Source organism: Coptis chinensis, chromosome 5, assembly GCF_015680905.1.
Source record: "Coptis chinensis isolate HL-2020 chromosome 5, ASM1568090v1, whole genome shotgun sequence".
Taxonomy (NCBI): Eukaryota; Viridiplantae; Streptophyta; class Magnoliopsida; order Ranunculales; family Ranunculaceae; genus Coptis; species Coptis chinensis.
Window position 1 is genome coordinate 55,741,716 of NC_141460.1, and position 21,727 is coordinate 55,763,442.

The 21,727-nt window shown below is 38.8% G+C and overlaps 2 protein-coding genes across 4 annotated transcripts; both read left to right on the forward strand.

The window, feature by feature from the left end:
• The first annotated feature begins 2,698 nt into the window (after window positions 1–2,698).
• LOC147498037 (uncharacterized) lies at window positions 2,699–11,932 on the forward strand. Of its 3 annotated transcripts, none has more exons than XR_015195360.1 (5): window positions 2,699–2,857; window positions 2,950–3,273; window positions 5,328–5,702; window positions 5,814–10,454; window positions 11,205–11,932. XR_015195360.1 is itself a non-coding variant. In XM_086560232.1 (5 exons), exons 2-4 carry the CDS (start codon window positions 3,115–3,117, stop codon window positions 10,389–10,391), a joined length of 5,112 nt encoding a protein of 1,703 aa, XP_086416358.1. In that variant the 5' UTR covers window positions 2,699–2,857; window positions 2,950–3,114; the 3' UTR covers window positions 10,392–10,431; window positions 11,205–11,932. The 3 variants fall into 3 exon arrangements, 2 of the variants coding, with proteins under 2 accessions (XP_086416358.1, XP_086416359.1); XM_086560232.1 differs by having other exon boundaries at window positions 5,814–10,431; XM_086560233.1 differs by having other exon boundaries at window positions 5,814–10,417.
• A 138-nt stretch (window positions 11,933–12,070) lies between these two features.
• On the forward strand, window positions 12,071–18,056 carry LOC147498038 (xyloglucan O-acetyltransferase 4-like). Its single transcript, XM_086560234.1, has 4 exons — window positions 12,071–13,750; window positions 13,842–14,555; window positions 14,636–14,919; window positions 17,130–18,056. The coding sequence occupies exons 2-4, from the start codon at window positions 14,336–14,338 to the stop codon at window positions 17,904–17,906; spliced, it is 1,281 nt and encodes a 426-aa protein (XP_086416360.1). The 5' UTR covers window positions 12,071–13,750; window positions 13,842–14,335; the 3' UTR covers window positions 17,907–18,056.
• The last annotated feature ends 3,671 nt before the right edge of the window (window positions 18,057–21,727 follow it).

A 21,727-nucleotide genomic window follows, 5' to 3' on the forward strand; every position in this document is an offset into this window, starting at 1 on the left:
GTTAAGGGTGATCCATGGTTCTGTAAAGGTTTTTATACTTGCTCCATTTCCCAATCTCCACATGTATCCTTTCTCTACTGCTTGTTTACTATTCATGACTCCTCTCCAGAAAAAAGACCTTGGTGTTTTCTTTGATTGTGCCTCTTGTGAAAATGAATCCCACTTATAAATGCTTATAAAAGTTTGGGACCAAATTGAATCACTGTCATTTATCACCCTCCAGCTATGCTTTGCGAGCATCGCAGTATTCATGTCTTTTGCTATTCGAAATCCAAGTCCTCCATGTGTCTTAGGTCTGCATAAGGTTTCCCACTTCAAAGTATGCCAAGCCTTGGCATCTTTTTTTCCACTCCACCAGAAATCTCTGTTTATTTGATCTAACTTCTTGTGGATTCTTCCTGGTAGTTGATACACCCCCATAGCATATATAGGGACTGCTTGCCCTATTGCTTTAACCATTGTTGTCCTGCTGGCTTGAGAAAGTACTTTGGCCTTTCATCCTGTTACCTTTTTCTGCAAGTTTTCTATTAAGTACTCGAAATCCTCTCCTTTCTTTTTACTCAGAAGTATAGGGACTCCTAAGTATTTTTCTTTCTCTTTAAAACTTCTGACCTTCCATCTTCTTATCAATATTTTCTGATGCTTGTGATGCACGTTGCTGCTGAAGAAGACGCTAGATTTCTCCCAACTGACCTCCTGTCCTGTAGTTGTGCAGTATTTACTGAGAACATCCTTCATGTTGCTTGTTTCTTCCCAACTGGCCTTACTAAAAGTGATCAAATCATCTGCATACAGTAGATGACTTATTGGAGGTGAGTTTCTCCTAACCTTGATCCCATTCAGCTTCTTGTCTTCTTCTGCTCTCTTCATAAGTCTTGATAATGCTTCTGTAACAAGTATAAATAGATAAGGGGACAGAGGGTCCCCTTGTTGGAGCCCTCGTTCAGGGAAGATATGGCTTAGGGGAGAGCCATTCAAAAGCACTCTATAAGAGACTGATTCCAAGCATTTCTTGATCATTGTTATCCATTTTTGACTAAATCCAAGCTTCTCCAGAACTTGATAAAGAAATTGCCATTCCACTATATCAAATGCTTTCTTCATGTCCAGTTTGAGCGCGAGCCATCCTTGCTTCTTTTTTTTCATCTTTCTCATATGATGGAGAATTTCACTTGCAAGGCCAATGTTATCACCTATGTTCCTTCCTTTAACAAATGCTCTTTGGAAGGGGGATATGATCTTGTGGAGGTGGACTTTTAATCTATTAGTTAACAGCTTTGAGATGATTTTGTAGGGAAAGTTGCATAGACTTATTGGTCTGAATTTGGATATATGATCTGGGCGCCATGCCTAAAACTCTCTAACAATAGGACGATCATATCACACACTAGATGACTAGCTGAGTCCTCAATACCATGGCAAAGACAACACCTAGGCATTTAGATCTTACCCCAGCCTTATTGACTTTGTCATATGAAATAGGTTTTTAAATAATTTTCCAAGCAGTACTAGCTGCTTTTGGGTATATATGATGAGCCCAGATCAATTTATATACACCACCCCACACTTGTTGTTCTTTCTTCTAATAACCTTAGGTGACAACCTCACGATAAGGACACCTTCACCATCTGGTTTCCATGTCATTTCATCTTGCACCTCCCATGACGTTGGCTATTGTACTTCATGTAGATTCATTCCCATATCGTGGAAACTATGTCTCATTAATTGTTGTTGCTGATGATGTCTTCCACTCTTGCATTAAATCCCCCTCCTCCAATCGACATGAGGATTAACAGAAAAAGTTTTATTTTTTCAAATGTAAAAGAAAACTTAATTACCAAATATAAGTAAGAGTATATGACAACAAACTCCATTCTTTTTGGCAAACCAGCAACAAACTTATTATCTTGAAATATATATATATATACATTTACACAAACACACTCCATTTATACAATGTTAACGACGAGACCGTGTGGATTATTGTTAAATGTTACATGTTTTTTCCCATTAATCAGACATAGAACTAGTATACCGTGAGATGGTAGTATTGTCGGGAACTTGAGATAAAAATTTGAAAATAGAAAGTTGAAAAAATATATTTTTAAATAAGGGAAGAAGAGGAGGATACAAGAGGCTAAAGAATCGAATTTTTACAGGAGGGAAAAACGAATAATTTGTTGCCAAATTTTTCCGAGCATACAAACAAACAAACGTAGCCTAAAGAATCAAAATTTTGAACTTAATTGAATTCACATTGAAATTTTATCATGCAACAGTTCCAATTCAAATACGTACCCAAGACTATATATTTATTTGGAATGTATAAAACTCCAAAAACGGAGACCACGACCTCGTTTTGGTAGTTATGACCAATAATATTTTTCTTTTGGATGGTGAAATGAACGATCAATTTTTTCCAACATTGTTTTCAATTATGAACTAGATGACACAACACAATCTATAATTCCCGAAACATCCTCTTCTCATTTCTCAAAAGTAACACAAAAATAGTAACCAATACTCATGTACGTAATTCTCAGTTACAAAATAAATAGATCTAATTTGGTTTGCAAACAAAATAGTTACAGTCAAATATAATCTAATTAATTAAAAACCTAAATGTCTGTATTAATAAGGAATATATACGGTCTGCCCGAGGGGTGCCCGGGTCACTTTTTTTTTTCTGCCGTCTGTCGTGCGTCTCATTTTTCTACATTTTCTTTTTCTCTCTCTTCATTTTATTCTTTTTTCTTTTTATTTTCTCTCTCTTCGCGGATCGAAAAATTCTCCCCATAAAAATAGGATTCGATAAAAATCCCAAAAAAATCGTTACTAGCGTGGATCTGGAATTTAGGTGAGTCAATTATAAACCAATGAATAATAATAATAAGTTTGATTTAAATTTAAATTTAAATTGACCTAATAACTGAAATTTTCTTGAATTAGAACGTTTGGTGGAGAGAAAATTGGGGGTTTTGGTATAAAGATGGATTAGGAGTGGATCTAGGGTTGGGTTTGTTTGTTTGTTAGGTGAGGTGGTGGAAAGAATTAATTGATGGTTGAATTGAGAAAATTAATAGGTGAAGATGGTTCAAGAAGAAGAAAGAGGATATGCATGGGGTGCAGCGAAGGTGTTTGGAGGAAGAAGAAATTGAGAATTGTTGTTTTAGAAGGAAAACTAGACGGCACATGTGGCCGGTCCCTTCTGTTGTTCTAGCTGCTGCTGCTGATTCTTCTTCTTCTGTTATTACTTTTGATTCTTTTTGCAAGGTATTCTTATTATTTTTTTATTTTCTGTTGTTTTCATTTGTTAATTTGGATTGTTTTGAGATGGAAATGAATTTGGGTATTGGGAATTATTGATTATTAGATGTTGAATTATAGGAAAGGTGTAAACTTGGTATCGTGGGAGGTGTGGATTATGTGTTTTATTGATTGGTTTGATTGAATTCTATTTGGGGGTTTTCATTTTGTTGGGGGAAATGATCATTTTGTGGTCTTTTGTGGGTCGTTCAATATCAATTTGAAGAGAATTTTATTTTCAAATGGGTTTTTGTAGGTTTATTAAATCCTGTTACTGTGTACTTAGGCAAAAGATACTTACGACTTATTACATTTGGACTTGCTATATATTCCCAATTCTACCGTTACCTGGGGAATCAGGTCCCATCCCCCAAAAAACAAACACTCCCTGTTGTGTGTTTGACACATTAATGAAGAACAACTCGACATTATTTTTGCTGAGCTAAATGACTACCTTTTTTTTTCGTTATCAAATTCTGAAAGTTACAATACATTCTTTGAATAGTTATTTACTAAGGTTTCTTTCACGAAAAAGAAATCAGTTAGGTATTGTCCTTGCTGATTGCTTGCTGCATGTTGATATTCACTCAATTAAAATTTTGGCTCTGCTCCTGGGTATCATGGATTCTGAGCAACCATGGAAAAAAGTAAGTAGGTGAAGCTATTTGCTTTTGCCGGATATTATGGAATACGACCAGAATTGTAAGTTTACAATGTTGAGATATGTTGTTTCGGGGGCTTCCTGAATATCGTATAGATTGTATGTTAGGAAAGGATCTGTTTCAAGTGCTATTTGAAACAATCTTTTAGAAGATGCTATTTGAAACGTGCTACATAATTTAGTGGCAAACACACACTCGATGTTTTTATGATTGTTTTGTTGTGCTGTTTTTTTTTTAATCATCTTGTTTTTGTTCTGGTTATTATTTTTCTCTATTTTTTAAGATAACATTGATACTTGACATGTTAAGAGAAGAATCATTGAAATAGTTATGTTGTTCTAGTTTGTAATTTTAAGTTTTCAGGTACTAAGAGTTAAGAGTGAACAAACAGGTGGTAGTCCTCTTTCTTATCCATTTACTCAAAACACCTTCCACTTCTTATCATCTCAACTGTGAACCATTCTGGTCTCTCTCTCCCACTATGCCTTAACTTTCAGCCTGAACTCCACCTTTTCTCATAGCTTGTAAGCTGGTTTTATTTTCAAAAACACATCAAAGGATGATTGTTAGATCGTTGTAAAGAATACAAATATTCTTTTGGATAAGAGTCCGATTTAGTACCACTTAAAGTTTCTTTTTCTACTTAGCCACGACATAGGTGAGTGAGGATTAGTTTTTTAAAGTAAATAATGTTACTGGTTGTTTTTTTACTCAATAAAATCAGCGATACAAAATTTGATTTGCTGAAGCCGGGTTTGATGAATTAATTAATTGTATGGGCATTGATGTTGTAAAATATTTAAATCCGAAAGTGGTTGCATACACATACAATTTACTTGGAGGTTTACTAATGTACAATTGGTTTGGGTGGAAAGTTGAGGGAGAACTTTCAATCAGGACTCAAATATGTTGAATTTAAATTGATAAATGCAAGGTGAACATTCTGTTCGGGTGATTAAAAATAGTTAATTGAACTGCATATCAAGACATATGGATATTACTCTTACCTTACAGTAGATCTCAAGTGTTTTGTTTCTTGATAAGTTGGTCTTTTTGTTATCGAAGAAAATAAAGGATATGTTGGTCTGTATGGTTTTTCAGTATGTAACTATATTGAAGTAGTCTATTCATTTAGGTCCTTTACAGAATTTATTGATGATCCATATTGAAAAGTCTAGCTTATATGAGTTAGTTGTACCACAGTTTCTGCATTGAGGAAAATGGAAGTTGTTATTAATGATTTTGTTGAATTTACATTTAATTGTAAATCATACTGATGCATCTCTCGCGGGATTTGTTTTGTTTTATTATCCTTGTAGTTTGTCCAATAAATGATTCTATGAATTTCTTGTTTTTTAGGATGGACGCAAGATTACTGTTGGTGACTGTGCACTTTTCAAGCCCCTCCAAGATACTTCCCCACCATTCATTGGAATAATTCGAGGGTTGACTCGAGACAAAGATAATTACTTAAAGTTAGGTGTGAATTGGCTTTACCGACCTGCTGACGTTAAGCTTGCCAAAGGGATCTTGCTGGAGGCGGCTCCAAACGAAATCTTCTATTCGTTTCACAAGGATGAGATACCTGCTGCATCGCTTCTCCATCCTTGTAAAGTTGCATTTCTACGTAAAGGCGTTGACCTTCCATCAGGGATATCTTCTTTTATCTGCAGGCGAGTCTACGACACTTCAAACAAGCGTTTATGGTGGCTAACTGATCAAAATTACATCAATGTGAGCGTTGTTACTTATATATTTTCATATTACATAGGACATCATGGGCTGATGTTACGGCCTGCATTTGTATTCATTTACTTTGTTTTACATCGATGTAACTCTTTTCAGGAACGACAAGAAGAAGTAGATCAGCTACTAGACAAAACTCGACAAGAAATGCATGCAGCAGTTCAGTCAGGAGGACGTTCTCCAAAGACATTAAACGGTCCTACACCAACACCACAGTTAAAGCCTGGTTCAGATGGTACTCAAAATAGTGCCAATTCATTTTCTTCTCAAGTCAAGGGACGAAAGCGAGAACGGATTGATCAGGGCTCTGAACCCATAAAGAAGGAACGATCTATGAGGACAGATGATGCGAATTCTGGCCAACACAAATCAGAGGGCACGTTGAAATCTGAGATTGCCAAAATAACTGAAAAGGGAGGACTAGTGGATTTTGAAGGAGTTGAGAAGCTGGTGCAACTCATGCAGCCAGATAGAGTCGAGAAGAAAATAGATTTAGCTGGGCGAATGATGCTTGCAGATGTAATAACAGTTACTGATAATTATGACTGCCTGGGGAAGTTTGTGCAGCTCAGGGGTTTGTCTGTATTGGATGAGTGGCTCCAGGAGGTGCATAAAGGGAAGACTGGTGATGGGACCATTACTAAGGAAGGTGATAGATCTGTTGAGGATTTCCTCTTGGCTTTGCTTCGTGCGCTTGATAAATTGCCTGTTGACCTTCATGCTCTACAGACTTGTAATGTTGGTAAATCTGTGAATCATCTTCGTAGTCATAAAAACCTAGAGATCCAGAAGAAAGCCAGGGGTTTGGTTGACACGTGGAAGAAACGTGTTGAAGCAGAAATGAACATGAACGATGCAAAATCTGGTCCCAATCAGGCTGTTTCGTGGCCCAACAAACCGGGTTTTCCTGAAGTTCCTCATGGAGGAACCAGACGGGCAGGAGGATCATCTGAGGTACCCGTGAAGAGCTCTGTCACACAACCTACTGCATCTAAAGCTGCACCAGTTAAGCTCAGCCATGGAGATTCCTCATCCAAGTTGTCCCCTGGGTCTGTGAAGTCATCACCATCATTGTCCTCACCAGTAGCTATTACAAGGGATTCACCTTGCAGAATGCCAATTGGTTGTAGTGCTTCAGATATTCTGTCAACAATTAGGGAGGAGAAGAGCAGTAGTTCTAGTCAATCTCAGAATAACAGTCAATCTTGTTCAAGTGATCATGCCAAACCTGTAGGCTCTTTATGGAAGGAAGACGCTAGAAGCTCTACGGCTGGATCGTTAAATGCAATTAAAACTTCTAGTGGTGCGACTCGCCACCGTAAATCAAGCAATGGTACTGCAGGGCCAGCTGTATCTGGAGTTCAGAAGGAAACTACTTTGGTGAAGTGTGGCTCCATGGAGAGAAAAGCCACATCTGAGAAAGTATCACAAGCCGGATTGACAGGTGAAAGAACAGTGGATATTCCCCTTGTTGATAATGGGAACAATCACAGGCTGATTGTTCGGCTTCCAAATCTTGGTCGCAGTCCTGCACGGAATGCAAATGGTGGTTCTCTTGATGATCCCTCGAGTATGGTTAGCCGAGCATCTTCTCCAAGGTTTCCTGAGAAGCATGACCATTTTGATCGAAAAGTAAAGGTGAAAGGAGATTCATGTCGAACTAATGTTGCCGGAGTTGTAAATAAAGAATTACGGCATAGGAATGATCTGAAAGATGGGTTGGCTGGGTCTGATGAAGGTGCAGAGTCACCCGCTTCTTTTCACGATGAAGAACACGAGAGAACTGGTGATAATGCTGGGAAAGCTTTGGAGACATCAAAAGGTAACTGCTCATCAACAGGGATTTACAAGGGAGATTATTTGAATGAATCCAAGCCAGGTAAAATGCATGAAGCCTCGTTCAGATCCATTAATGTTTTGATTGATAGCTGTGTCAAGTACTCTGAAGCTATTCCATCAATGCCAGTTGGGGATGATCGTGGGATGAATCTGCTTGCTAGTGTAGCTGCTGGTGAAATGTCCAAATCTGAACAAGTTTCTCCTATTGGTTCTCCTGGCAGGAGCTCATCTGTAAATGAAGATTCTTATGCAGTAAATGATGCAAAGAGATTATGTTCTGTGGATGCTGCTATTCGATGTCAACGCCGACCTGATGACAGTGCTGATGGTGATACTGGGAAGCAGGTCTCTGTAGCTAGTCCTTTTCAGGTTAAGGGGGATGAACAACACTTGAATAGAGATGCTTCATCATCTAAAATTCTAGAAGAAAGCAGAACTGCTACGTCAGTTCCTGAAGAGAAATCAACAGGAGAGCATAGGGAACAATTACGACTTTCCACTCCGAATTTGCAGCAAGGTGCTGACGCTTGCTTAAAGTCTGATGGGAAACCTGAAGCAGCAAGCGCATCAGTGGCGTTATTGTCTACAGAGAAGAGAGAAGAGTTTGCAGACTGCGAGCGAACAGATGGAGGGAAAACAAATGTTCCTTCCAGGGATCCTGATAGTGTCCAAGATTTAAAATCAGTGACCGAGAGTTCCTTAAATAAGAAGGATGACAAAGCAGATGAAAAGTTAGCAGAGGCCAGTTTAATCACTAATGCATCTGTCATGGTTCGCGGTTCTGTAGGTGGTGCATGCGACATTGAGAATGGAGCTACAATTGTAAAGGTTGAGAGGAAAGGAGGAGAATCATCATCCTGTTTGCCTTCAGGAACCACTGTTGAAAACAAGAATTTTGTGCATGAAGGGTCGGGTGATGGCATTTCAACAGAGAATAAGTTGTCTTCTACTTTGAACTGTGTTGTTGGGGGATCTGCTGAAGTTGCTGAGCTTTCTTCTAAGTCTTCTGTTGTTGTCGACCCCAGCACTGTGAATGAAAAGGTTTGTTCTGTTGAAGAAAGGACTCATGTCAAGCAGAATGAGAGTCAAAGGATAGATACGGCAAGTACAGTTCCTGCAAATGCAGACAATAATACTTCAGCTGCAGTGGGTTCTGAAGTTTCAGATCATGAGAAATCTGTTCAGATCTCTTCTGAACAAAAAGAAGTTGTTGGTGGATCTTTTCTCAATGAGGACTCATCCAAAATTCCTTGCCTAGAAGCCACAAAGAACGTGAAACCTTGTGGTAATGATGCTGATCAGTCAGAGGAATGTTTGTCAACTGCAGAGGCATCTTCTATGTCTGTTCCAGCAGGATCAGAGCTGGGTGCAAAGCTGGACTTTGATTTGAATGAAGGATTTCCTGTGGATGAGGAGAACCAAGGTGATCTAGTTGTCTCAGCAGGACCTGGATGTTCATCTGTTGGTAATTTGCACGGTTCATTGTCCTTTCTTCCTCCCTTATCTAATGGCTTGCCTTTAGTTCCAGTGGCCGCAGCTGCAAAAGGGCCTTTTGTTCCTCCAGAGAACTTTTTAAGAAGTTCAGGGGAGATCGGGTGGAGAGGATCAGCTGCTACTAGTGCTTTTCGTCCTGCAGAACCTAGAAGGGTTCTGGAAATGCAGCTAACGACTGACATCCCTCCTGATACTGCTTCCAGCAAACAGGGGCGCTCTCCATTGGATATTGATTTAAATGAGCCTGACGATAAATTTCAGGAAGACATGTCATTGCACTGCTCGGTTCAGGTGTCAGGTTCAGTACCTGGGGTCCTCAATATTCGTGACTTTAGACGCAATGAGGGGTTTGGCTTTTCTTCTGCACCCATTCGTAATGTTGGTGGACTTGATCTAGATTTGAATAGAGTTGATGAAGATACTGATACTGGACAGCTATCAACAAACACAGGTCGTAGATTTGAAGTCATGTCAGCCAGACAATCATCATCTAGTGGATTTTCAGTTGGCGAGGTAAATGTGCTGAGGAACTTTGATTTGAACAACGGACCAGGCCTTGATGAGGTGGGATTGGAACAACCACAAACCAGGCAGCACTCAAAGAGCAGCATGCCATTCCTTCCGCCTGGTAGCAGTATCAGAATGAATAATGCTGAATTCGGGACCCTCTCTTCATGGTTTCCTCCTGGTAACTCATATCCGGCTGTTGCCATTCCGTCAATCTTACCTGATAGAGTGGAGCAGGTTTACCCAGTTGTGTCGTCTGCCGGTTCACAGAGGATCTTAGGACCACCAACGGGTGGTATAGCCTTTAGTCCTGATGGCTATCGGGGGCCAGTGCTTTCCTCATCTCCTGCTGTGGCTTTTTCTCCTGCCTCGCCATTTCCATATCCTGGTTTCCCTTTTGGTACCAATTTTCCTCTTCCAGCAACCAGTTTTTCAAGTGGATCTACAATGTTCTTGGATTCTCCATCAACTGGCGGTCTTTGTTTCCCCACGGTTCCGTCCCAGCTACTGGGTGCCGCTGGTGCAGTCTCTTCCCATTACACAAGGCCATATGTGATAAACCTTCCTGATGGTAGCAGTAATAGTGGGGCTGAAAGCAGTAGGAGGTGGATGAGGCAGGGTCTGGATCTTAATGCAGGCCCAGGAGTTATTGATACAGAAGGGAGGGATGAGAGGTTGGCATCAGCATCAAGGCAACTCTCTGGTGCCAGTTCTCAGACCCTAGCGGAGGAGCAAATGAGGATGTACCAGGCGGCAGGTGCTGCAATGAAGAGAAAAGAACCAGAAGGAGGTTGGGATGCAGAAAGGTTTGGCTACAGGCAACACTCATGGCAGTGAGGAGGCTTTGGAGGAACAATTAAGCAGTAATGAACGCTTCGTAAGCTATCTGTTAGCTAACTGGTAGTTGAAATTTATTTTCTTATACGTTTGCTGCCTCTAACGATTATGTGAAGGGAGGGTTGTGTGTGTGTGTGTGTGGGGGAGGGGGTGTTTCTTGTTAAGTTGTGTTTGTAAATATGTTCAGAACTAGAGGTTGTCCCAATTTTGTTCATTGAGACTTGGCCTTAGGAGGGGGGCTTGTTCATAGCTGTTATATCAAATCTTTTAAAACTATATAGTTGAATTCAAGGTATTGAGTAATTAGAAACTTATTTTTTAGAATACAAGTGCATATGATCTATTAGAAAAGTTCATAATTACTGGTTGCCTGTCAGTTGGCACTCCATCCCACAAGAGGGCCTTCAGGAACAGTGAAAGGTGCATAGTTTGGGTCATACTTTTAATAATCATGTTCTGACCATTTCTGTGAGAAACACCCCATAGGCGTCCCTTCGATTCCACTTGGAAGTCTGAAAAAATAGTTCATCATGATCAGTAAATATGTGGCTCATAATCCTGTTCATTATCTTGGTTTAATATAGAGTGTAACTTGGCATTCTATATATGGCATCCTTATAACGGCGAGTTTACATACTATGGTTTGATATTTTCACTACCACTTTTATGGCGTAATTTATTTAGCTCAAAGGGTTACATCTTTATTTCACATTAACATTAAATTGATTATGCTGTAGTTATTCTAATTGTAGTTTCTGGGGTCTTTTGGAATTTATTTTCTTGCTTTTGAACTTTATCTCGTCTTTTTTCCAGCCATTTCAGGGCGAGCTCTGGCAAGCTTCTCAGGGATGTTCTCTGTTTCATCAGGATTTTGAGGTGAATGGTAAGTGAGTTCTCTGTGTATGTCCCAAGTCTCCGACCAGCTCCTCTACCCTCATCAACTGTACCAATTGTAACCTAAGAGAAGGTGTCGGGTCGGGTTCTGGAAGCTGTTTGTTCCTTGGTTCTTCCTGAGCGGAAGTCCAGAGCGGTTTCTCTTTGTAGATATTTAACTGTTGAAAAAAGATGTGTGGTATGTTGCCCGAACAGTCTTGAAATGAAGTCTCATACTGGTCTTCGGTGCCTCAACTATTCCTGTTGGGCCCACATCCCCACTCCTTTGGCTGCTCCATACCTTTTCTATGGAATGGATTGGGTGTATAAACTGCTGCTCTTAGCTGCAGTCTTACATCTCTTTGTTCTTACAGTTGCTCTCCCTCTACATATATAGATAGAATAGTTGCCTTGACCACCAAATTTTGGTAATTGAGCATTCTTGATATTGCATGGGATACTAATATGGTCATACATTGTATTTTTTTTTCTTTAGTTATTATAGCCCCGGTTGTAGCCTCAGCTGCAAATTCATGTGGATGAGAACTTCTGAATAGCTGCTCTGAAGAACATTGTCAAACCCATTTATGATCTGTGACGAAGTTTTCTGAATTAGTTTGTTGATAAAATATCTTTAAAAATCATTATAGAGACCAGTTTTAACTGTATTTAATGACTGTAGTATAGATTTTTATCATTCAAATGCTTTTATAGTGTCGGACTTTGCTTGTTAACCACTTTCAAGGGAGTCAGGACGCTACCTGTTTCTGCATCCACAAATATTTGTTTATTTTGTCGGATGGTGCCTTGAGCTCGAGAATGACCGTATGTATCACTGTTAACTGTGACTGATTTAATGGGCTGATTATTACCTAATACCTTGAGCTCTGGATTGTTTGAGTTCGCAGCTATCAATTTTTTCAATTTTCTTTTTCTTGGATGGTTGAAGATGTGGGCTAAAGTGCAGAATTGAAAGCCATTCTGGCTGTGCATGTGTCTCGTGTTTCTTCTTAAAGCGTGCTATTGAGTCTGGTTGTTCAGTTGTGGATAATGAGATTGATATGTTGTGTGTGTTTTTTACGTTTGCTCTATGTAGGACATGTCTTAGATGGATAGATATAAGCGGTTACTGGTGGTCGGTGCCTGCAAAAGTGGGTTTCTTTTTTGTTATTTATTTATTTTTGTTTATTTATAAATTTTAAAATTACCTTCGGTGATTCAGATCCTTGACTATCGATAAGTTAGAAAATGCCGAGTATCTTGAAGTTGAACTTAGACGATAATAGCATATGCATAGGAGTGTTTGGTCCCGAGTGGTTAGAATGGCTGCTCTGGTTTTCAAGATAAAAAATAGTAAGTACATTTGTGATTGTATCTTTGACAGATCAAAATTTTGACACATTTGTTCTGGCGCTAAATTTCTCAGTGTTTACTTTCTTACATATTTTTCAACTTGTGAAGAATATTATGTTTTTAGATAAATCATTTAGCAACAGTCGAATGAGTATATGACTGCTTAAAGAGAATCCCGAACTTTATGCTTCTAGACTCGAGGCTGATCAGCTGTGTTGCAAACGTGGTGTTTTATTGTCCTTTGGATGATGAATGTTCATAGGTCTGTTCTCCAGTCTCGTGTTACCTTTGTTGTTCATTAGTTATACTGGCTCCTTAATTTTTTTTCAAAATTTGGATGAAGAACTAAGATATTTTTCAACGTCTGGTTGTGGTTTTCGACAATGGTGTTGTTGTTGATTTGTTTTCACAAGTGCCCATGTTAATATTTTTAAGGGCCGAAATGGATAAATCATGGGCCTCCCATCGTAACTCTGGGCTACTCAAAACTTGAAAAGACAGTAATGACTAGGGGGCTAGTTCTAACTTCTATCCGTTCAAAAAAGATGGAGGAGACCTCTGTTAGCGGGGATGGGGTGGTAGCAACTGTACTTCTTTTAACTGGGGAGATTGGGAGAGTAGGGAATGGCCGAATGATGGGCGTGGTAGATGCTATACTTTTTAACTGGGAAGATTGGGAGAGAAGTGGGGAGCAAAGAGGAAGTGATTTGCTGTCATTTGGTTCTTTTGGGGTGTGTTTGAAAAACCGGGTATGTATAATAGTTTGGCATTCCGCATTCCCATCTTGCGATCACCGCAAAAGGCATATATGGATCTTCTATCAGAAACCATAACCTGATTATCAAAGAAGAATGACAACCACTCCTCAGTTTTGAAATTGGGGTGTTCAATTCTCCAAGTCTGAAGTCTCCAACCTAACTCTGACGAAAACCACAACATTGAATCGAGGGGTACATGAAGAATAAATTATCTCTATCTTCCAAGTGTTTTGCATAGAAAACAATCTCTCCATCCACCCACAAGTGATGTTGAGGTAGCACTTGCCTGTAGAGAGTAGATTGTTGCACATCTTTGAAAGTGCACCCTTGGGAAGTGCTAACTCAACACTCAAGAATGGCTAGGCATTCAACAAGGTAATTATCTTTCATTTCAATGCCTTAACTCAATAGCAGCACAAAATCCCTCTTGAAGCTTCATCTGTGTTGATTTTTATCTGGTTTGCAGCTGGAGGGAGCCACATGCATTGACTATATCTTGGTGCTCTACTAGGCCTCAGATCGAAGAACTCTCAATTTCCTGATTGGTTGGACTATATTTACAACTTACAATGTGGACATTGTAATCAGTACTTTTGAGGCAGGGAATGTGGACTTATATTTTTTGCCATTAATTACTCCACAAGACAAAAAGAAAAATTGCAAACTTTTGAGACCAAATAAAGTTTCATTTCCATACATAGCGAGATTACGCCGATATATAAGGCACCAAAATTCAGAAAGTACTAATACAATCTCATAGCATCGAAGCAATCTAATGCCATTTGTCAATATCCATTTTCAACGTTTGCATTTTAAGCATTTCTATTGCTCCATTACAACTTCAACTTGCTAAACTTGGGCGGTTAGAGAATATTTCCATTTCATCACCATAAATGCATTTCTAATACTCAAAGTCTTCTATGGAAATTATTCTCTCTTTTTTCCTTTGTGGTTTTGAACATGAAATCCTCTTCTTCTGCTCTTGCTTCCTTGGAACCCCTTCACTATCACCACAAGAGAGAGAGATATGTTAACAAAGAGAGATTAGGTCTGTTTTTGTTATGGTTACTTGGTGCGACCACTGTCTTTAGCTTGTTCATTCTATATGCTCCAAGACCTTTTAAGTTCAGCCCCAGACAAGAACTTAATGCAAGGAAAGTCTACATAAAACCAAAACATGGTAAGAACTAAAACAATATATCCACCTCCGTTTTTTTTGGGCTTATTAATAATGTATTAAGCTTGTGATTCTTTTTGAAGATTATGAGAACTGTGATTTGTTCAATGGTCGATGGATACCGGACCTCAGTGGACCACTTTATACAAATTGGACTTGTTCAACAATTCCCGACTCAAAGAAATGTGGGAAGCATGGGAGGAAGGATGTCGATTATTTGAATTGGAGATGGAAACCGTATGAATGTGAATTACAAAAATTTGATGCTAAGAACTTCTTGAGTATCATCCAAGGAAAGACAATTGCGTTTATAGGCGATTCGGTTGCTAGGAACCAAATGGAATCACTACTTTGCCTCCTCTCTCAAGTAAGTCTTTGAATTTTCTTTTTCACATGATCTGAATTACATTCCATTGAACTTTGAACTTTTGAAGTAATAGTAGTGGGAATATTGGGCGCTCTGGGCCTTCGGCTCAACCCATGATGATTTGCCTTTCATAATTGCCTATAACTTGTTTGCCAAGTTTGGCCCCGAAAAAACTTGGAGAACTTGTAGGGCACACCGCACACCACGCATACCTATGATACAGATTTGTTTGAGGAATATCAGTTATGTGGTATGCGTCTATGATACTAATCTTTTAATATCCTTTTATTGCGCTAGAATTGATGCTGATTAAGATGACTAAAACAAGATTTAGGTACTGTCATTCACATGTAGTCCTTCTCAAAGAATTGGTTCAGGAAGCTATAGTTCAAACGTACATTGATAGTAGAAGTGAGTAAAATAGAGTTTGATCTGAAATCACAATCAGGGACAATCAGGGACGTACCCAGTACCCACGGCAAGGCCCAAAATATCGATATCGATAAATATATTGGTGTACCCAAAAACCGATATATATCGGATATATCTATTTTTTGGTGACCAGTCCAAACTATTTAAAATATACAAAAATATCGGAAATATTGGAAACATATCAGAAATATATTGGAAATATCGGATTTATATTAAAAAATAGTCAACAAGTCAACCAATATATATCAATTACATCGGAAATATTGATTATATCGGTATATAAAGTTTCATATCGAAAATTCTAATATATATCAGAAAAAAAAGTTCAATATTCGGTAAATATATATCAGAAATATCGATATTGGTCTACCAATTTACTGAAATATATCAGCGATATTTTGGAGCTTGACCCACGGTACAGTGAGGGTATTCAGTCAAGTTTCCTAAAAATATACTACTACTACTACTACGGCTTAACAGTTCATAACTTAACTTATATATATATATTAAGAGCTGTTCTTCAGTTTAGTCCAGGTTATGTAGGCCATAGGATCACTTCTGCCGTCCTATACTTATATTATATTAAACATGTTGTTTAACTAGTCCACCCGTCCACCACGCATCACTTCTTTAAAATTAAAACAAACTTTCTCTTCCTTTCTTCAATTTCACTAGTTTCTTCATTCATCATTCATTTCTAACGTCCCCTCTTTTTTCGGCAGTTGATGTATTCATGTACGTGTATAATTACAAAAAAACTTGTATGTTTATACCGATCTCGTCTGTCCTTATCTATCAATGAAGTTCAGTATTTTGATGCTGCAGTTGTTGATTTTTTTTGTCTATGACATCATTTTACTGAACAAACATTTAACTAGTTTGTTTGTTTGGTTATTGATTTCGACTTAAATACCCTAGTTGAAAACTCTGGGTCCGTCCCTGATCACAATGGAAGGATTTTATTGGTCGGTGGAGAGGAATGTTCCATAACGCAGTGGATTGTTCAGTAATTAAAAAGCTAGCTAGCTACTCACCTCACAAATTAACAAGGAAGAATGTGCGTAGAGGGAATTTGCCTTATTCCATATAAGCAAAGTCCAATTTTTTTTGTTGTATCTCAAAACATTGTATTACTTCAAACAGAAAATCAACTCAAGATTTGTCTGTGATTAAGTTTTGGGATTGATATATGCATCTGACTTCACGTCTTCACGAATGGTTCTCCTCTATTAGTATTGACATTGATTGATGTTAGAGTTGGAGTGTTGGACTGCCTGTCTGCCTCAACTCAAAGTGAACTAACCCTGTTCCCTTTATTCCGTAGAGAGGCCATGCCAGTATGCTACTAACTAGAGCGCTGAATTCTACAAGTGTGTGAGCCTAGCTGGGGCTCCATTTCTTGGAAAAAAGTATGGCATTCTTGAAGTTAACATGGATGAGTTGAGACCATATCTCTAGCTCTGCATAGAGAGAAAGGGCCGGCTGTGTCTAGCATGTCAGTAAGCGGGAGTACATACGTGCTAATAGTCCTGCATGGCCTGGGTACCTTTGGGAGTGTGGTGTATAAAACACTTGGGCATCTTCTCCATGTAAGACGATTTTCCGGATTGGGTTTATACCTTATGTTTATTAATAGCAACTTGGAAGTTGCATTGCAGTATTCAATGTCACTGTCTTTAAATTTCTGATTATCAAGTTCATTATAGACTTGGTATCTCATATTATTAGGTCCACTAGAAGTTTGTAGTATAACCATTTTGAAAATCTATATCTTGCAGGAGCAAACTCCAATAGACATATACAAGGGTTCGAATGATCGGTTCAGAACATGGTACTTCCCCTCTCATGACTTTACTATCAAGGTACTTTGGACAACATTTTTTGTGATAGCCGAGGAAAGAATAATTAACGGCACATATACTGGCGTCTACGATATGCACCTGGACAGACTTGACAAGAAGTGGGCCGAAAAGCTCCCTGGTGTAGACTATGCTATCATCTCCAATGGGCATTGGTTCTTTCGACCAATCTACCTATATGAGCGTGGCAGTGTAATAGGTTGTGTTTACTGCGATGCAGAGAATATCAGTAATGTAAGCCCTGGATTTGCACTACAAAAGGCCTTCCGTAGGGCTCTCAAGTACATCAATGCTTGCAAAGAGTGCAGGGGTTTATATATAGTTAGGACATTTTCCCCAGCTCATTTTAAGGATGGATCATGGAACACTGGTGGGAGGTGCAACAGAACAAGTCCATTCACTGAAAATCAAATTCATTTGGGTGGTACAGAATGGGAATTCAGGACTATCCAAGCAAAAGAGATTGAGAGAGCAAAGAAGAAAGGAGAAAAAACAGGAAAGAGATTTGAAGCTTTAGATGTGACCAAGGCAATGTTAATGAGGCCCGATGGACACCCCGATCTGCACTGGAATAATGAATTTATGCGGGGATACAGTGATTGCGTTCATTGGTGTTTACCTGGACCTATTGATGCATGGAATGATTTGTTAACGACAGTGTTGATGAAGGAGGATAATTTATCCGTTCACAACTAAGGGAAGAGGCTAGGTTCATACCCTTTCTGTCATATATATATACCATATCATGCCGAGACTAATTGATTTCTGATTGTCTGCTTATCATTGACACACCTACTATTCTTTTGTTTAAAGAAAATAAAAATCAAGAAACAATAGTTAAGGGCATCCTCACTTAGGTTTGTAAATGATCTAGTATAACGAAGGAGACCCTCAGCTGATGATGTGAAAAGATCTCAAACAATTGAAACAAAGAAGCCAATTCTATATACAGTCGGTCAGTGTTCTAGGGCTGTCTGCCTTATAGATTTTACAATTCATTTTCTAATTTCTAATACTCGAATCTAGGTTGTGAATTGTAATACAGTCTACCACTCTACCCTAAGCTAAAATGTAACCTACGAAATATTTGTACATAGTTTTATTGAAAAAGTACTGAACACAGAGTCCGGCTATAATGCCATTCCACGAGGATCGGAACACGTTTACAGCTACCTCTCCCTCATTGGTCGAAGTATTCTATGTGGACCCTAACAAAACACAAAAGAACCAAAAAATTTAGTGATAAGTAACAACTGTTCTCTTGATTTTACTACATGGTAGTATGGTACTCTCGGACGAACTTTTTTTGTGGTAGCAGATGAAAGAGTTAATGCACCCTAGAGGCCTAGAGTAACAAACTTGACAAGAAATGCGCCAAAAAACTCCTTGCCATAACGACCAGTCTATTTACCGAAACAAGCGTGCCCAAGTAAAAGGCATTGTTTGGCAACGACTCTAGCTAAGAAAATCACTAGTGTACATAATCAGTGGATTTGCTCATTTGCCCTTCGACTGGCCTTTCAAAAGGCTCTCTAAGTACATTTATGTCTGAAAGGGTGCAGGGGACTCTTGCTGCCATAACACCGGCCTGATATTGTTCCTCCCAGGGGCTACGAACCAATAACAGCCAGTAATCATAAACTTAGTGACACTTTGAAATATCTAGTTCTACACAATTATGGTAATTCAATCAACTTTTGGTGATTTGCAGGGGCGGAACCAGGATGTTATATCAGGGGGCTAGCTAGTTTGAAGTTCAACTTTAGGAATTATTTTTTTTAAGAGAACCAATCCATATGTTAGACAAAACTACACAAATATCTATTTGAGTTCATAATTAGCTAACATTATAAACAAAAGAGTCATCAATTTCATTATATTCTATTACTCAAAATGGACAAAATAGTGAGCGTAGTCACTACAAACCTAGACAACCATAATCACATTATATTTAATATTCCAATAGAATATAGTTATAGCTCACACAATACAAGTATACATCAATTTCAATTTTATAACAAATCAACATTCAAAATAAATTATACAAAAAAAAAAAGGATTTTATTTTAGGTTTAATTTTTTTTTCAATGCTTAAACAAAAAATATTGAGATTAATAACTTAATAATAATCTATATAACAAATTAGGGTGGTGTAGGACCCCAAAAACCAATCCTAACCTTTGGATCTACTTATAATGCTTATGACGTGGCGAATCTTAAGGCTTATGGGGCGTGGATAGTATAATAAGTGGCAACAAGAGTATTGGATCATTGTTTGAAGTCAACAAATGCTTTAATGTCGGCGGGACTTTTTGGGTGGGCAGTTGGGCTTTTTTCGTCGGGCTTCTACTGGGGCTTTTTAGTGTCGTACGGCACGGGCCAACCACCCCAATCCCTAACCTTTGGATCCTTTGGCTTTTGTTTATGACGTAGAGCATCCAAGAGCGCTAATGGTCCTAATAGGGTGTGCTGATAGTGGTCAACAAGTACGGCTGGGCTTTGTTGGGACTGGACTTCGGTTGCAATCCGGATGGGTTTCTGCTGAGCATTTGTGAGACTGGGCTTCAATTGCATTTTTTTTAAAATCATAGCCTATGGACTGGACTTTTGTAAGGGGGTAGTCTTGTACGGCACAGGCAAAATCTAGTAACTTAATAAGAGGATACTGTCAATTGTGGTATGTGGAAAGCTTGTGAAGTTGTGAGTGTGAGTGAGGACTGAGGAATAAAAAAACAAATGAAACCTTGAAAACTTTTTTTTTTGGTACCAACTACCAAACCTTGAAGACTTGAAGTCAGTAAGATAAAGAAGAGTGTCCAGACTAAACTAATTTCTCTTAACAAGAAACGATAGTGCTTTAATATGGTACTAGACTATCAGCTTTATGTTTTTTGTTTTTTGTTTTTTTTTTTTTTTGTTTTTTTTTTTTTTGTTTGTTTATTTCTTCTTTGACTTTATTTTAGTATAGTATATATAATTTTTTTTAAGGAAATTTAGGGGTGGTGGTTTATAGCCCCTATTAGCCTTCTTGTTGGTCCTCCCCTGGTGATTTGGAAACTCAATTAATTGGAAAAAATTTGAGCAATATCATCTTTTCTAGTAAATTAAAGTATCTCTCTCTCTGGCAGATAAGATGAAGTTTTCCCTGACTTGCAAGGGAGAGAAAAATACACAAAACTCTGAAAATTTTGGTTTACATTTTCTTGGTCACTAGGCCTAAGCCGCCTAGCCACTACCTTCAGTTTACTAATTCTCTATTATTCCAACTTTATTAATGTCAGAACAAAGCAGGAGCCCAATGAGAAAAATCTAATCATCAAATCAAATAATGGTAATTGTAAAGGTTATATTTCGTTAACCTTACTGGTGTAGGCAATCTTTGGAGAGGAAGGTGTTTGAGGGGTTGAATTGACCGAGTTCGTATGGACGAACTGCCTACGTATCAAGTTTTCTCTTTGGTGGGGGGAGAATTGAATCAGGTCAGACGTAGTTCCTCTTCTCTTTATATAGGCAAGATGCCCGTGCTTATTCTTCTCCCGCGTCAGATCAAATTCAGGACTTAGGGCTCTTTAATGAGTCATGATGGAGAGGCGTGGTGAGTAATGGAGTGCGCACCTGGAGCTCCGATCTTAATGATGACAGCTGTGGCGTCCATTACTAGCCGTTGTCGTGTGAACAAGCATGGACCTTCTGGAGGTCGCCTGACAGTTGAACTGGTAGGCCGGTCTCCTTGAAGAGATTGACCACTTGGTTCGATGTGTTGAGAAGCAATCTGGACTGTTCGTGTTGTAATGGAGCAACCTGAAAGAGTACTTGGTACATATCGGTTGGTAGTTTTCACTTGTGTTGTACACGTGTATAATATCCATAGGATTTGGGTATTAGTCCCTCACACAGCCCCCACTCAGCAGATCGTTGTAGGGCGTTCGGAGCGATCTGGTGAGAGTTTCAAGGTAGCACGTGAGGAGCGTGTAGGGGGATTTTCCATCACTGAACAGATGACACGTGTATGAGAAATAACCTAAGACTATAGATGTCCAGAATGAGATGAGGACCATTGGATTAGTTCTGTGAATAAGTAATCTCATGCTTAGCACGAGTGTTTAGTGGACATGTGCCAGGCACATGACTGACCGCCTTCCAACATAACAGTTACCCCAGTCGTTAGGAACTGATATAGACAGTTCCTGAACAGAAGAAAACTGTAGATGGCGATCTTTGATGATAAGGAAAGAATCGTGAAGGCATATCTTAGGAGTTACTTTTTAGATATAATCTTCCCATACACGATGGGACATTATGATCAATAAGGAAACTTACCTTTCATAAGATATGGTCTAGATTCAGACTTCCATAAGAAGAGGAATCCTAATAGGAAGGTAGAGTCCAAAGATGGAAGAGAACTCACAAGCGGTGAAGATAGCCTTAACCCTAGGATTCTAGTCGCCTTTCCTATATAAACCATAGGGATTCGCTATTAGGAACTACACAAAATAGGGTTTGATTCTCCAATAGAA

Coding starts and splice junctions, on each gene's coding strand:
- LOC147498037 (XM_086560232.1), top strand. CDS start 3,115: ATGCATGGGGTGCAGCGAAGGTGTTTGGAGGAAGAAGAAATTGAGAAT. Junction 3,274..5,327: donor CTTTTGATTCTTTTTGCAAG/GTATTCTTATTA, acceptor CTTGTTTTTTAG/GATGGACGCAAGATTACTGT. Junction 5,703..5,813: donor CTGATCAAAATTACATCAAT/GTGAGCGTTGTT, acceptor AACTCTTTTCAG/GAACGACAAGAAGAAGTAGA.
- LOC147498038 (XM_086560234.1), top strand. CDS start 14,336: ATGAAATCCTCTTCTTCTGCTCTTGCTTCCTTGGAACCCCTTCACTAT. Junction 14,556..14,635: donor CTACATAAAACCAAAACATG/GTAAGAACTAAA, acceptor TTCTTTTTGAAG/ATTATGAGAACTGTGATTTG. Junction 14,920..17,129: donor TACTTTGCCTCCTCTCTCAA/GTAAGTCTTTGA, acceptor TATATCTTGCAG/GAGCAAACTCCAATAGACAT.